At 40.4% G+C, this 14122-nt stretch overlaps 1 protein-coding gene and 1 long non-coding RNA gene across 2 annotated transcripts in view; one reads left to right on the top strand and one right to left on the bottom strand.

Moving 5' to 3' along the window:
* Window positions 1-665: 665 nt before the first annotated feature.
* The window catches only part of syndig1l (synapse differentiation inducing 1-like), a 50682-nt gene continuing 37225 nt past the window's right edge, over window positions 666-14122 (top strand). Inside the window, exons 1-2 of the mRNA XM_074684575.1 lie at window positions 666-1115; window positions 11963-12655. Of these exons, the coding sequence (XP_074540676.1) occupies window positions 12125-12655 (531 nt within the window). The 5' untranslated portion in view covers window positions 666-1115; window positions 11963-12124. The remainder of the gene's footprint in view (window positions 1116-11962; window positions 12656-14122) is intronic.
* Window positions 2263-14122, bottom strand: part of LOC141801526 (uncharacterized) — a 92933-nt gene continuing 81073 nt past the window's right edge. The window contains exon 3 of the long non-coding RNA XR_012599403.1: window positions 2263-2865. This is a non-coding gene — a long non-coding RNA (uncharacterized LOC141801526). The remainder of the gene's footprint in view (window positions 2866-14122) is intronic.

Here is a 14122-nt window from a genome sequence, read left to right as displayed (position 1 = left end):
AGCAAAAGCTGAAATATCCCAGTTGGCGCTTATTGGCTCTGTGATATAACTAAGCCCTGCCCACTTCATACTAATGAAAGCAACAAGCACACAAGAAAACTTGGAGGAATCTCCTATGTTAAATAAACAGTCTTGCTGCACTGTTGGGAGGATTTGGATAAGAGGTTGATGTTACAAGACTTATGATGTGAAGCTTATTAAGAAAAAGGAGTTTCAGGTCCTTTAAATTAAATTGTTTTGGCTTTCCTTCAATGTCTTTATGAAGTTAAAGTGACCAATTAGAGGGCCACAAACACGTCAGAGAGTACTCTCTGATGTTATTGTTAGCCAGTGACTTAATCAGATGAGAGAGCTAACAGTAGATATCACTGCTCCACTCAGAGTAATTGCTGGGGCTGTGACAAAACATCATTAGACTTCAATTTATACTCCCGTAAAACTAGAAAAAAGCGGAGGTATTTCAAAAAGACTTTCACTTTGTTATCGTGAAGGTTGCTTCCTGCTTCAAAGGTGTAGCCCCTGCTGTTTTTAATTATTGATTCTGATAGTGAAGTATGTTAGACCAGCTTCGTGATGGAGCTGTGGATCCAGCTGCCTGGGGTTGATTTACAGAAGGACTGAAAAATCCTCAATAAGACGATCCCCCTCTGTGAAACACTGGAAGTATTCAGTGAGACTAAACGCATGCAGGGAGGGTAGACGCTGCTTTCTCGCTTTTACGCGCGTCGTGAAGCGTATCGCACTCCACTCCTCCTCTCCCTCACTGAACCTCCCCGCACCAGGACGCATCTCCCTCTCTCCCACTAAGGCTGTTTTAACTTTCCGAAGGCGACCACCTTTCAGTCGACTCTCAAGGTAAACGCTTTATTGGGGAGGGGAGACCTTCGTATTTATAGGGGAGCGAGATTACGAGCTGTGACGGCGGTGTGTGGTTTTTCTGGATCGAGCGGAGACCTGTTCCGTAGAAATGATTGGCTATTTCTTGAAAATGAGAAAGTCGGAGAAATGTCTCTTTCCCTGGGCGACACCTTCAGCTGCTCAGCCATAATGCACAGAAGGAAACAAGTGAGCGGTTGCATCTTCCAAACAACACCTGGATCGTCAGAAACTCAAAGGTAGGAAGAAATTTATCCATTTAGACCAAAAATAGCATTTTCCCCCGATTTTCCCTGAACCTTTTACAGGAAGTATCGCGCGTAAACCTCTGCTTTTACGCTGAAAATTGTAGCTCCAGGAGCGTCTTTATGATAAATGTTCTCAAAAGATTTTTTCGTATCACACACGAAATGATCAGTGGTTTCTGGGAGGAGAAACAGAGAAAAGTGTCGCAATGTATGTGCTGTTGTTTATGAATAACTCTGCACACAGTCCCACCTGCGTCCGCCGGAGCATGAATCCATCCCCAGCTCTTTGTGTGTGTGTGTGTGTGTGTGTGTGTGTGTGTGTGTGTGTGTGTGTGTGTGTGTGTGTGTGTGTGTGTGTGTGTGTGTGTGTGTGTGTGTGTTATGACTGGAGATATGCTGCTGGCATGAAATCATCACGTCACTCTATGTGCTCTGCACTGTGAAGAGTGCGTTTTGTCTGTGTACACAGATGTATAACACGCTCCCTGTGTGGCCTGAGTGTGGTGTCAGACATTTATCACCCTGAAAATAAAGAAAGTCAAAGAGGAAATAACAACAACGAACATACAAACAAAAAATTAAAAAAAGAATAACAGGAGGGAGGAAAATTAGTGGTTCAGAGTGAACGGTGGGATTTATTCGTCTTGATATCAATTTGTGCGTTGAAATAAGTGATTATATTTGTGATGGAGGATTTGATTGAGTAGCTTTTGCAGAATTAGGGCGATAACTCTCCAACAAACACAGAGACTCTCACACAATCTCCAGCTTCTCCCTCTGATCTTCCCCTGTTGCCTGCAACAATTGGGTTGGCACAAGTGATGTCAGGTCTCATCGCTGCTTAAACTGCAGTCCTTATAGACAGGAAAACCTCAACCAGGGAGCTGCTATTTTAAAACTACTAGAGTACTCTATTATATAAATTTATGTCAGACCTTATAAGTTTTGTTTTAGCAGCTGTAAAATTTCTTGCTTTCTTTGAAATAATTGGGACTTCAAGAGATGAAATCCTGTGCTTTTCCATAAATAGACAATTTAGACAACTTTCCCAGCTTTCCTCTTTCTAACAACAAACCACAGTAGCAACAGTCTACATGCCTGCTACTGACGGCAACGTCTCATTGAATTATTCAAACACATGTGGCGGAGATTTTCAATGGAGGATTTACACATCAATGAACACTTTGAATCATCTGACAGAGGTGTGGAAAACACTAGGCTGAGTGATAAGAGCGTGATGGTACACGAGAAGAGACGAGGACACGAGGGTCCAGAGGAAGAGTGCTGAGGCTTCCTTTGCTCCGGGTTTAATGTTTTATCAGCTCCACAGATAGATGTGCAGTCAGCGAGGGGACAGACTATCAGTGGCAAGTGCTGACACAGGAGTAGGATTCAGATTAATTTCAAGTGGATTATGACATTTTTACACAGTCCTCTTTGATGATAATAGTCCATAAAAGGATCAGTCAATATGGTTTTAAGCCCATTACTCACTTCATCCTTTTCTGTCGCTTAATCTGTCACTGGACTTTCATGTGCTGAAGCCAGAGGAAAGGTTCACTGACAAATGTGCATTGGGACTTTTTTTTCTGCAGCGCACGCATCATCCACATCCAGGATCATTAATAACTACCTGAGGTTCCCTTATTATGCATAATATATGCCAGCAAGTGCTTCCAAAATCGAATTACAGGAAGATGAAGTTGTTGTTCTTGTTGCGAGGGTGGTATCCAGGAAAAAACTGTGAGAGACAGAGAACGAATAGAAAGGGTGGGTAAACATGGCTGACAGATAAGACACATTGGTATTCAGCTGCATCCCGCCACGTTGGCCTCAAGGCCTGGTTGATAATACTCGTTCCCGACTTCAGGGTCAGAGGTCCGAGGCTGATTGGCAGCAGGCTGACACAGGGAAATAAAGTGTGCTGACTGGGGTCTAATGGGGTTGAAGCACAGAGATGTATCAGCATGGCTGGCATGTTAGCGATGTCTCATTCTTATCCCCGCTCACCTGGATGCTAACAAGTTGTTCCCTAATCTATTAGCCCCCTTTGTCAGGCGCCTTTGGGCTCTCCTATACTGCGACACAAGCCTTGTGCTTGTGCCACCTCTGTCATGCTGAATTGTTTTCCCCGCAACAGCGTTTGCTCTGCCTCATTTGCTTTCAGCGGTACCTCCCAGCTCTTCATACCTCCCAGCCGCCGCTGTGTACCAGCAAAGCCCAAACTCACTCAACCAGAGAATCGCATATAACTATGATCTCTCTCTTTCTCTGTCTCTCCCAAACACTCTCTTTCTCTACCAAACACTTCCACCCACTTGTACACATGTACATTTACTCACAGTCGCACACCCACAGAATAGACACCCACCAACAAATGCTTACATGCATGAACACTCACACACAGTGGTGGTTGTTGCTGTGACATTTATCCTCACTGGTACCAACATCACTTAGTTTGGACTAAAATAGCTTTTTCACACCTAAAATTCCCATTAACCAAAAGCAGAAAAGCCCTGCACCAGTATACAGAAGCAATGAATTTGGAGGCATTACAAAACCAAAAAGATTTCTCAGAACAGCCCAGAATAATGACACCAGAGGTAATCCACTGTTAGCTTGAAGGGGTTGTGCTGAGGGGGAGTAATACAGAGTCAGAAACAGGGAATAATGCTTATCATCACAACACTTATTGATCTGTCAGAGGGGTTTTGATATGGTTGCCTACGCTACCCTGGCAAAAAAAAAGATACCTATTTAATGTTGGTGTATCTGTGTAGACCACATGTTGGTCTTCATTAGCTGGGACACTGCGTGTCCAATCAGTTTCTGAAGGCGTTCCCCAGAGTACTATATTAGGACTACTGCTCTCACCATAGGTAACCCCTGTGCCACTTTATCAGGCACTTTTCCTATTTTGTGCAGACAATTCTATCATCTATTTTTCTTCCTCTTTGGTTACCTCTGCCAAGGAGGTTATGTTTTTTGGGAGAGTTTGTCTGTTTGTCTGACTTTAAACAATACAACTCAAAAAGTAAAAAACAGATCTTCATGAAATTTTCAGGAAATCTTCAAAATGGGATAAGGAAGAAGTGATTACATTACACATTACATACATTTTGGAAGTGATCTGGTTCACTGCCTGGATCCAGGATTTTTTAAAGGATTCTTTATTATTGTGAGATAGGGCTGTTTTCACCATATGTGTATAAAACTCCACAATAAAGTCAGATTGCTTTGCAAAACAGTACAAGACAAGGTCACCATCATTTCTGACAGATGTTAAGGTAGGATCCAGATCCTGGCAATATTCTGATACCAAGATCCAGGATTTGAAATATGTACTGGGTCATCATAATTTTCAACACTGTCAGGTAACAAATTATCGTACAAACCTGCGACTTAGACCAAATTGTAACAGACAGTCTGCTGAAAGGGAGTACAACATTTAAGTAGGACTAAAGAGTTGCGTGACAATCACAGTATGCTTGGTAGAGGTCTGCGCTCTCTGAGTGATTTTCTAGTTAAACATACCTTCAAATCAAACTGGCTCCTTTAATCTGTGAATTTATGTCTATATGAATTAAAATAGTTACAACAGGTGATCTCTGTAGATTTTCAGCTGATTTAAAAAAATAGAAAGACAATAAAAGTTAAAGGCACAGTGAGGAATGAAAAACTGACACTTAAAGAGTATCACTCTGACACTGACGCCTCTGCACAACCTACAGAGTAGAATGAGATTACCAGCAACTACATAGTTCATGCCTTTACACAGAAGCTTTGTGGGGTCTCGGGGCATAATTTCTGCAGAAATACTGCTTGATTAATTGGCAGCCTGTTGTGTCGTGTGGTAGCTGTGCAGGGTACACTGTCTGTGATACTCTGTAGAGTGCTAGTTTCTCAAACACCGTCATATGGCAGTGTGTTGCTAATGTGGTTTTACCATGAAGGGCACAGGTGGACTACACTGTGAAACACTGACACACCCCTCTGACTGCACAGCAGGTGCCCTCCTCACTCACGGTTGCAATAATTGTCAGGTAAGGCATTCTGAGTACAGCTCGTGGGCTGAATCTAGGCTGAACAGCTGGAAAGTGCTAAGGTGCATGGAGAAATAAGAAACAACATGATGGAAGATTAAAAAAGAGTGACCAGAGATGCACAGAAAGAAAGCATGCCCCAAAGAGGAGCGGTGTCTTCTCCTGTTGGGAAATTTTGTTTTTGTTTCGTTTTAAAACATCTAACGTTGATCAAAATACAAGTTACTTTAAAACAAGCCAAATGTTTGGCAGTCGTTTTCTGCTCACAACTAAGACTGCCTTTGTTTATTGCATCTTTACAACTACTGCAACTGGGAGTGAAGAGGGAAGTTGACATGGGTGCCTGCAACACATGTTAGCTGTCAGCGGTCTGGTGGCAGACCCATTACAGCCTGTGCTATACAAATCATTTGTGCACAATAAATTAAAGACACAGTGTTTGATATTATGTGGATGTTCAGTGCGGCGTCGAAGGAAATAAATGCTGAGAAATGTAGCGATAAACTGTGACACTGCCCTGGTGTAAAAAAATACCATGATATAACTCTTTTCTCATACTGCTCAGCACTTTTACCCTATAGTGTCTGCTATGAACTCTGCTGGTAAAGTTTTCCTGTGGGAAGTTAGCAAACTTAAGTTTTGTTTTTTTTAAATAGGTTTTTTACTGATGGCTGATATTGTAGTGAAATTTTAAATTCCCAATGAATATCTTATCACCGTCTGAGGACTAAAGGGTTAAACCATTTGCATATTTCTGCTTTATGGACATTTATTGGGACAGTAAAAATCATACTATAACACCATGGATGTGAGGGGCTAATGTTAAATCAGTATACATAGTGGTCACTTTTTGCTAACTCACTGACTGGAATAGTTTCATCATTGTTGGTTGTGCGACATCCTAACAATTGGAGGTAATGGTGCACATAGGAAATGCAGTTGTTAACCCCCAAAAAACATCACTGATTTGGTAGAAAAGTATCACCAAAATAAAAGTTTTTCCTTGCGCTTTTGAATAGACACCCCCTTCATCCCAGAGATACTTGAAATGGTACAATCCCATTATCATGAAGTAATATGAAATAGAACATGATGAATGAAGAATTAGTGCTTTTGATGAATGCCACGTCCATGACTTTTTGTAACTGAAAGCATTTAAAAAATCCTGTTCCTGGCGGTCATTCTGTCTGGTTCCTGAAATCACATCAGAGAAAAAGATTTCTCTGGAATCAGTGTCTGCTTTGTTCAATGCTTCTCCATCTGCCATCGTAATAATGTGCTCTAATCTGTTTCAAAGAGCAACATGCTTTTTAAAAAACAAAAAATCTTTGCCAGTCTTTCTTTAAGCTGAAGTTTCACTGTTAAAACTACACTGTGCGTGGAGGCTTTTTGCTTGTCCTTATGCCAACTGCCTCTCATGATTATGATAGCCACATTAAGGCTGAAGTATTAATGAAACTGTGATTTATTGATGTTGAAAAGCTTTTTGTAGCCCCTTTAACTGAACCAGCTTTTCTCTGATTTGAAAAAAAAAAAATGCTTTCTGACATTTCAAAATGTCTGGGACTCTTTGGGGAGTTACATAACAGTCGTCTTTGCACCCAGTTTGATCCAATAAATAGAAAGCAGTACAAATTTATTAACAGAGTTCATGCTCTTCAAAAAAATTTTGATTATTCATCAGCTCCACCCAGGAGGTCACAGCTAGTTTTCAGAAACAAATTATCACTCTCAGAAGCATTGGTGCTGTATTTTAAGGACATTTGAAACACCTGCGAGGCAGATGCCAGTGGCCATCCTTCCTCTGAAAAGCAGCAGCGTATGCAGCATCCTAGGCACACAGCAGCCTCAGCACCTGCTCATAGTTAGGTTTTCATGAGAATTTGTAAGTACCCACAATTTTTGGCTAGTAATTCAAGAACTGCATGAGTGTGTGATCCCTGGAGCTACATGTGGACCAAAGGGCGCACTGGTGTGGAACAACAGTGTCAGCATATTCAGATTCACCGAGTCCGATGGGGGAGGAACCATGAAAACTTTGTAGACTGTCCACTGCTTACTGCGCTTGAGGAAGCCTGGGAGTGTGGGGGTTGTATTTTATTCATGGGGCAGAAAATATGAAAGGTGTAGCAAACATGAACTCTGCGTTGGGGGAAATAAGAGAGAGAAAGGGAGATTTAGTGAGAATGGAAGACTGGGGTCTCTTATGGACAACAGTAAACGAATTTTCTGTCCGGTTTCTGGACAGCTGATAGCTGATGCATGCATAGCTTAGCAGTTTGATAACATTTCCCAAGAAAGCTCTGATTCAGGATTTTCAGCTTGAAGTTTTACTGAAGAACTGACTTCATGAAGAAATTTACATTACTCTCTCTCAGGCGATTGATATTCAGTGCATTCATAATGGTATAAATCACCTTATTTACCAAAATAACAAAATAGCACAAGCTTGATGCTAACGTATATGGGAAGCTGCATTGATATGCTAGCAGTTAGCATACATCAGTAAAACTTCAGCTTCACAATAGAATTTCAACTTTCATCACAGAAACATATCACATCAACTCTTTGTAAAAAAATACTGAGAATTTCAAATGTCAAAAGCTAACAGGCAATTGAAAGGCTCATGGCTGACTTCATAACTACAGAAAGCTTCCAAACAACTTAAACTATAGCCTCAACCACTTTGAAACACTAGATGGCCTACTTGAATTATCAATATATTACAACACAGTACTCAGGGACAATTACATTTTATTCACTTACAGTATAAACTTAATTAAATGTTGTTGACACAAAAAAGCTGTTAAGCTACTTTTTGTTCCAAGAAAATTCACAACAGGAATTGATAATGGAATCGATAAAGAATCAGATCGATAAGCAAAATCGATAAGGGCAATGGTATTGACAAAATGTTATCAATTCCCATCCCTAGATGTTTTTGACAGTGATTTTTATTGACTTAGTTAATTAGTCATTATAAGGGACAGTGCACATTGATAAGCATAGGCATGTTAATGTTATAGATTATGAGCACAGGCTAATTTATTATCTGTTCCCCAGAAGATACACAGGGTTGAGGTAACTATGCATTGATAACCCATGAGAAAACGAGAAAATTAGATATTATCCTGTGCACCAACAAATTATTGTTTACATCCTTTTCTCAAATGACATTTAAATCATGTATGATCTTGTTGTCTTCGATTAGATGGATCATCTTTTAAAGCATTTGGCAGCAGTAAACTGCACATGATTGGGATCAGGACCCTATGAAATAATCTGCTGTTGGCGTTTCTTTTTTGAACACAGATTAATCAGACAAAGGTTGAAAGGTGACTGTTTCAAAGGGAGGAACATGGAGATTTGTTTTTCAATAGCATGAATAGCTCAAGGGTTTAGTTGATAATTTCATTTTAAACGTTTCTGATGGTTAAATGTAGAGCAGATCACAATTTAAAAAGCTATTTTAAGACTATAATTGCTCTGTTTTTATCGCCCCCAAGATCCAACATTAGCCTCTTACTCCTGAGTTAGCATCAAATGAAAGAGATCAATCAAAGATGATTTAGTAATGCCAGTTTTTACAGTATGTTTGGGTCTGTTTATGTGGTTAAATTTCTGTTTGTTTTCATTCTGAATAAAATCTCTGCATTCAGGGCCCAACAATACCCTTATATTTTGAAGCAGGCAATTTTCTTTAATAATTTAGTTGAGAAGTGGTTCAAGATCATCAGTCATGGCCATACACTTCTAAATCCTGTAAGAAAATCAACACTTAAACATGAATCACTTCTTTTGGTTGTGAATGTTTCAATAGAATTTAATCACTTAAACCATCCAAGAACTATTTCAACAGCCTGTAACCCATGATCTTAGTGCAAGGCTGAAATGCATCTAGAGTGTTCCAACTTACTGGACTTGTTTTCCAAAAGGAGCACAGCTTTAACACAAAACAAGGTGTTAGACCAAAAAGATAAATATTCTTTATTCTTCTTTGATTGAAATCTAAACCCCCAGACTTTGTTTCAACTTATATCATATATGCTATTTCAAAATAATTATCACAAAATGCAAACAACCTGTAGGCTGTGAACTTTGTCTACAGAGTAATTACATGTATACCATCCCAAATCCTTCATGCTGTCTAAAGGTGTGAGACAATACACGGATGCTTCAGAGTGTTACCTTTCATTTGAAAGCTAGATGCACCCACATCTAGCATGCTTAAATTCATGCATCTCTTATTCTGAGAATTTCAATAGAGGGTACATCTTTGCTTTGACGTTATCTCAACAAAAAAGGTTTAATGCCACACAAAATTCATCATACATGGTAGTTTCAGATGTCTGCGAATGAAACACAAAAGATCTCTGGGTAAGGACATCTCCTGACTGACTGGGGCAGCCACAGAGACACTCTCTGTCTACACTTATCATCAAAAATTGTTTTATTATGGAAGTATCATTCAGAAGTATGACGGCCTATCAGGGCCACCTAAAGAAATACTTAAGAAAAAATAAATAGAAAAATGTAACCTCGAAATTTTCAAGATATCTACTATTTTTTTTAGTTTTAAAGTCACAAGTTTATGACTTATGAACTCAAAAACTTACTAGTATATAAAGTTGCAATTTAACGACTTTATAGACCAGTAAATTCTGATTTCTCAAATATTTATATGTGGCTTCGAATGTGTAGGTTGTTATGTACATCACTGCAAGATGGACCGAATTGACAGCCTCATCAGATTGTACTTTCAAGTTGGTCTCAACAATAAGGAGAAACTACCGGTTGTTGCCCAGAGCCATCACATACTTATAAGCAGTCAGACGCTGAAAGATGTTGTTGTGCCATGGGGCAGTTCAGAAGAAAGCACCACACTGAACTTGAGGAGGTGTTTGCGTTTTTCGACAAGAAGTTCAACGCAGCGGGCAAATGCAGGAATATAGATTGTTACATCTCCGAGCTATACAGATGGGGTATGTGGTTCAACAGGACACGAAGGAAAGAGCTTGAACTTTCCTCCTCAGTAGCATTTAATAAAACAAATGAAAAAAAAATGTAAACAGCCGATCTCTGCAGCGAAGACCAGAACAGTCGATTACAGTTTAAAGTCCACTCAGACTTCTTAGTAGATCGCAGATGAACAAATAAATTGTAGAAAGACACATGAAAACATCTGACATCTCCCATATCTGTCACAAAACAACCTTCAATTTTACAATTTTTTTCATTTTTTTTTTCAGCTTAGCTTTTTTCAGCTTATCACATCAGCATCTCAAGTGTGGCATCCCCTGTGCATCAACTAACTTCCAGGACTTGTGACTTCATAAACCAGTAAATTTATGACTTAACAAGGTCGTAAATTTGTGACTTCATTTACTCTCAAATTTAGTTGTTTATTAAGTCGTAAATTTTCCACTTTATGAACTTGCAAATTTTTGAGTTTCTCAAGTTGTAAATTTGTGACTTTTGGAAACTTGAAAATTTTGAGTTTTTTTTCTCGAAAATTGATTTATTTATTTAATGTCTTTAGTGGCCCTAATACCCCGTTGTACAGACGAAACTTTATTGAGTTTTTTTCCAAATTCTGAATGGACTAATACAAAAATGATTGTCCAGAAGAAAAAAATTGAAGTATTAAATAATTACTAGCAAACTCCTGCACATTGTTGCATGCTATCAAACTGTTACAAATGGATGGATTAGTCCTTAAATATTGCCAGTTAATGAATTTTTGTCAGTACAAAGGCATTTAAGTTGCATTTAAACAGAAAACTACCTGCATTCTGTTGTAACGCAGCATAAAAAATAAGATAAATGTAACATCGTTACCCCCTCTGGCTCTGAAGGCAGGGCAAGTCATACGTTAGGATTAAGGAGGGCTTATGCCAGTCAGGCCAGCCCTCTGGACAAGCAAAGAATACTACAGCTATTCCAAAGAAAAGTCAGGCTATAACCTAACCAATGTATAGGCCATAAGGATGGGTACCGAATTTGGGACTTTTATAGGTATCGAGCGAATTCTGTCAAGAAAAAAGTACCCGGTACCGATTTACTTAAAATCAAAAGGTGCCATGTTTAGGGACCTAAATGCATCGTGACTTTGAGGGATTGGAAGTGTTGGCTATTTTCCATGCTGGACATGAACACAGCATTGCAAGGTTGTATATTGAGGAATAGATATGTTAAATTGAAAAAAAATATGTATTTTATTTTTAAAGAAATTGATATTTTTTACCACATAAACACAAAAAATTACCCAGAATTGGTACCTTTAAGTACCAGTACCGATTGCAAGGTACCGGGCATCAGTACCAGGCATCAGTACCATATTGTTTCAAATGTGAAAAGTATCCATCCCTAATAGGCAATCATATTCATGTAGATGACCATGCTTTGATGTGTCCCTGTCGCTACCTCAGTGGCTGTTGTGCATTTGCATGCGTGCCTGTGTGCCTGTGTGCCTGTGTGTGTGTGTGTGTGTGTGTGTGTGTGTGTGTGTGTGTGTGTGTGTGTGTGTGTGTGTGTGTGTGTGTGTGTGTGTGTGTGTGTTACCCTAGGTATCTAGCGTAAGAACGCAAACTGAACTTAATTGAATCATCAGCGTGTAGCTCCTGACAGGCAAGACACTATAGAAGTTGTCGCTGCCTCAGGACGTCAGCTAAACTTTGATCTTATGTGAGCATGTGTTGTGTGAAGTGTTACCTGCCGGAGTATGTCAAGAAATATTTTCCTCCAGTTCTTATATTGATTCTGAAAACTCTCTTTCTGTTGCTTCCTCCTCTCCAGATCTCAGAGAGCTGCTGACTGCTGAATGCCATTAACACTCTCACTGACATCAGCTCACAACTTTGAGAAGAACATCTGTTCGTATTCCATCCGCTACTCTCCCAGCTGACCCACTAACATCACTGAGAAACTCCAACCACTCAGTGTCTGACCCACGTTGTTATGGAGAATCTCAGTGAGCTCCAGAACCCGCTGCTGGACAAAAACAGTAAACACATGATAAATGGTTATGGGGGCGACTTCCCCAACAATCAGTACCAGGAGAACATCATTAACTACTTTGCTGGTGGTGGAGGTGGAGGAGGAGGAGGTGGAGGTGGAGGTGAAGGAGGAGGAGTAGGAAAAGTGAGCAATGGCAACGTAGTGAGTGGAGGTAGCTGTAACACCAATGGGAAGATAAAATCCCAGCAGCTTTTGGACGCCACCTCGCTCCATCTGGCGGTGGAGGCGTTCTACCGGCCTAACTTCATCCTGTACAAGGAGGATAGCGGCAGCATCAAGGCTAAGGAATACAAAAGCGAATGCTGCGAGACCACCTTCACAGAGAAAAAGGCAAAGGAGGCGTCCAACACAGCAGGGGCAGACACGCCTGGAACGGAGGATCCCCAGGCAAAGCTGCTGGAAGACGGCGAGCATGTCAAGATCCAAACAGTTTCCTATGAAGTGGAGGAGGAGGAGTACGTGGAGTATGAGGTAAGAGGGTAAACACATCAGTAGATCAAAGGAAGGGAACAGGAGAGTTGGCGTTTGAGGCTGATAAGATCAGCTGTGAAAGACAGTTATTCAGTTAGTGACTGAGTTATACGCTTGCACCGACATTTTGAGCATTGCATGAACCATGGGGGATTATAATCTACACAGAAACCTACTCGATTTATTTTTTTAGTTTAGCTACTAAGAACAAGTACATAAGGTGTTTTTCTTGTGTCAGAAGACATTTTTATTGCATATAAAGCATAGACTGTCATTTATAAAGGTAACACTGGTGAGTCTAGTTGTGCACAGATGCACATAATCCAAATGACTGATGGTGAATGCGTTTTGAGTTTCATGCATATAGATAAGTTTCCTGCATCCTGTGTTTGTTTGCACACATGTACGGTCACATGTTCTGGCCCTATGCCTGGATCAGACTGACATTTTACTGACCACAAATCCCATTCAATCCACGACCTTGGCCTCAATTCCTGACTCTAAAATTCAGTGGTTAGATAATAATAAACCACCCATGCCGGCCTCAGCTGGGGATATTAGGTGCTGCAGCACCACAGCATTAGCCACAGTATTTTCACTCTCAACTGGCACAACCAATAGCACAAAGCACTCCCGAGGATTTAGGGGGATTGGGCAGGCGGAATAGGGTGTTGAGTTCGACCAGTGTCCTGCAGGACCTAATGGACTGACAACCACACACCCGGGAGTCCTCTGGAATTAACCAGGATTTCTGTGATAAACATGTAGCAGCGAAAATGCAACGTGACATGGGTACGTATAGCTTTGGGGTTCTCGGCAGGAATGCATCTTCACATAATGAATAAAGAAAGAGACATGGTTCTGCATTTGCTTCAGTCAGAAAGAAATCAGTGTGTGTCTCTTTTCTCTTGAAAAATAACATCAGATGAGCTGGGAACAGTTTACTGCACCAACTTAGAGCTCCTGTTAGCTGTTCAAAGGTTAAGTGTGCAGATTACCATACTGTCTCCAATTTTCCCACATGCTTCCTGTTCATAAAAAGCTATTCATCAGACCTAACGGCCAGTTTTGACATGTAAAGAAGAAAATACACAGCGGGACTCATTATAGAGCCTCCCAGCAGCAGACCATTGAGACCACAAAGTGCACCACAGTGCTCGTAGTGTGACACAATGCAAAAACCTCAAAGAAGAAAGCTTTTCCTCCACAGCTGCTCTGTACATGAAAAGAGTGCACTCCAAAAAATGTTTTCATTACATAACCAAAGACACGTAACAATCCATCTTTGAGTGTCGACTCCTGCTTTTTGAAAATTCTACCTTAAGGAGTTTCACATCACCAGTACGGGCAAAATGTTGTTGGGTTTTTTTCCTTTCAACGTAAATAAGCCTGGGGGTTCCCCTGTAGAGTTTTCATGTACAAAAATAGCTGTAATTCTTTGAATTTATTGTGTGTGTATCTTAGAGG

This window comes from Halichoeres trimaculatus, unplaced genomic scaffold (assembly GCF_033239565.1).
Source record: "Halichoeres trimaculatus isolate MK-OKI-2021-1 unplaced genomic scaffold, fHalTri1.1 fHalTri1_scaffold_13, whole genome shotgun sequence".
Lineage (NCBI taxonomy): Eukaryota > Metazoa > Chordata > Actinopteri > Labriformes > Labridae > Halichoeres > Halichoeres trimaculatus.
The sequence above is the reverse complement of the archived record's forward strand: the minus strand, read 5'-3'. Positions and strand labels throughout refer to the sequence as shown.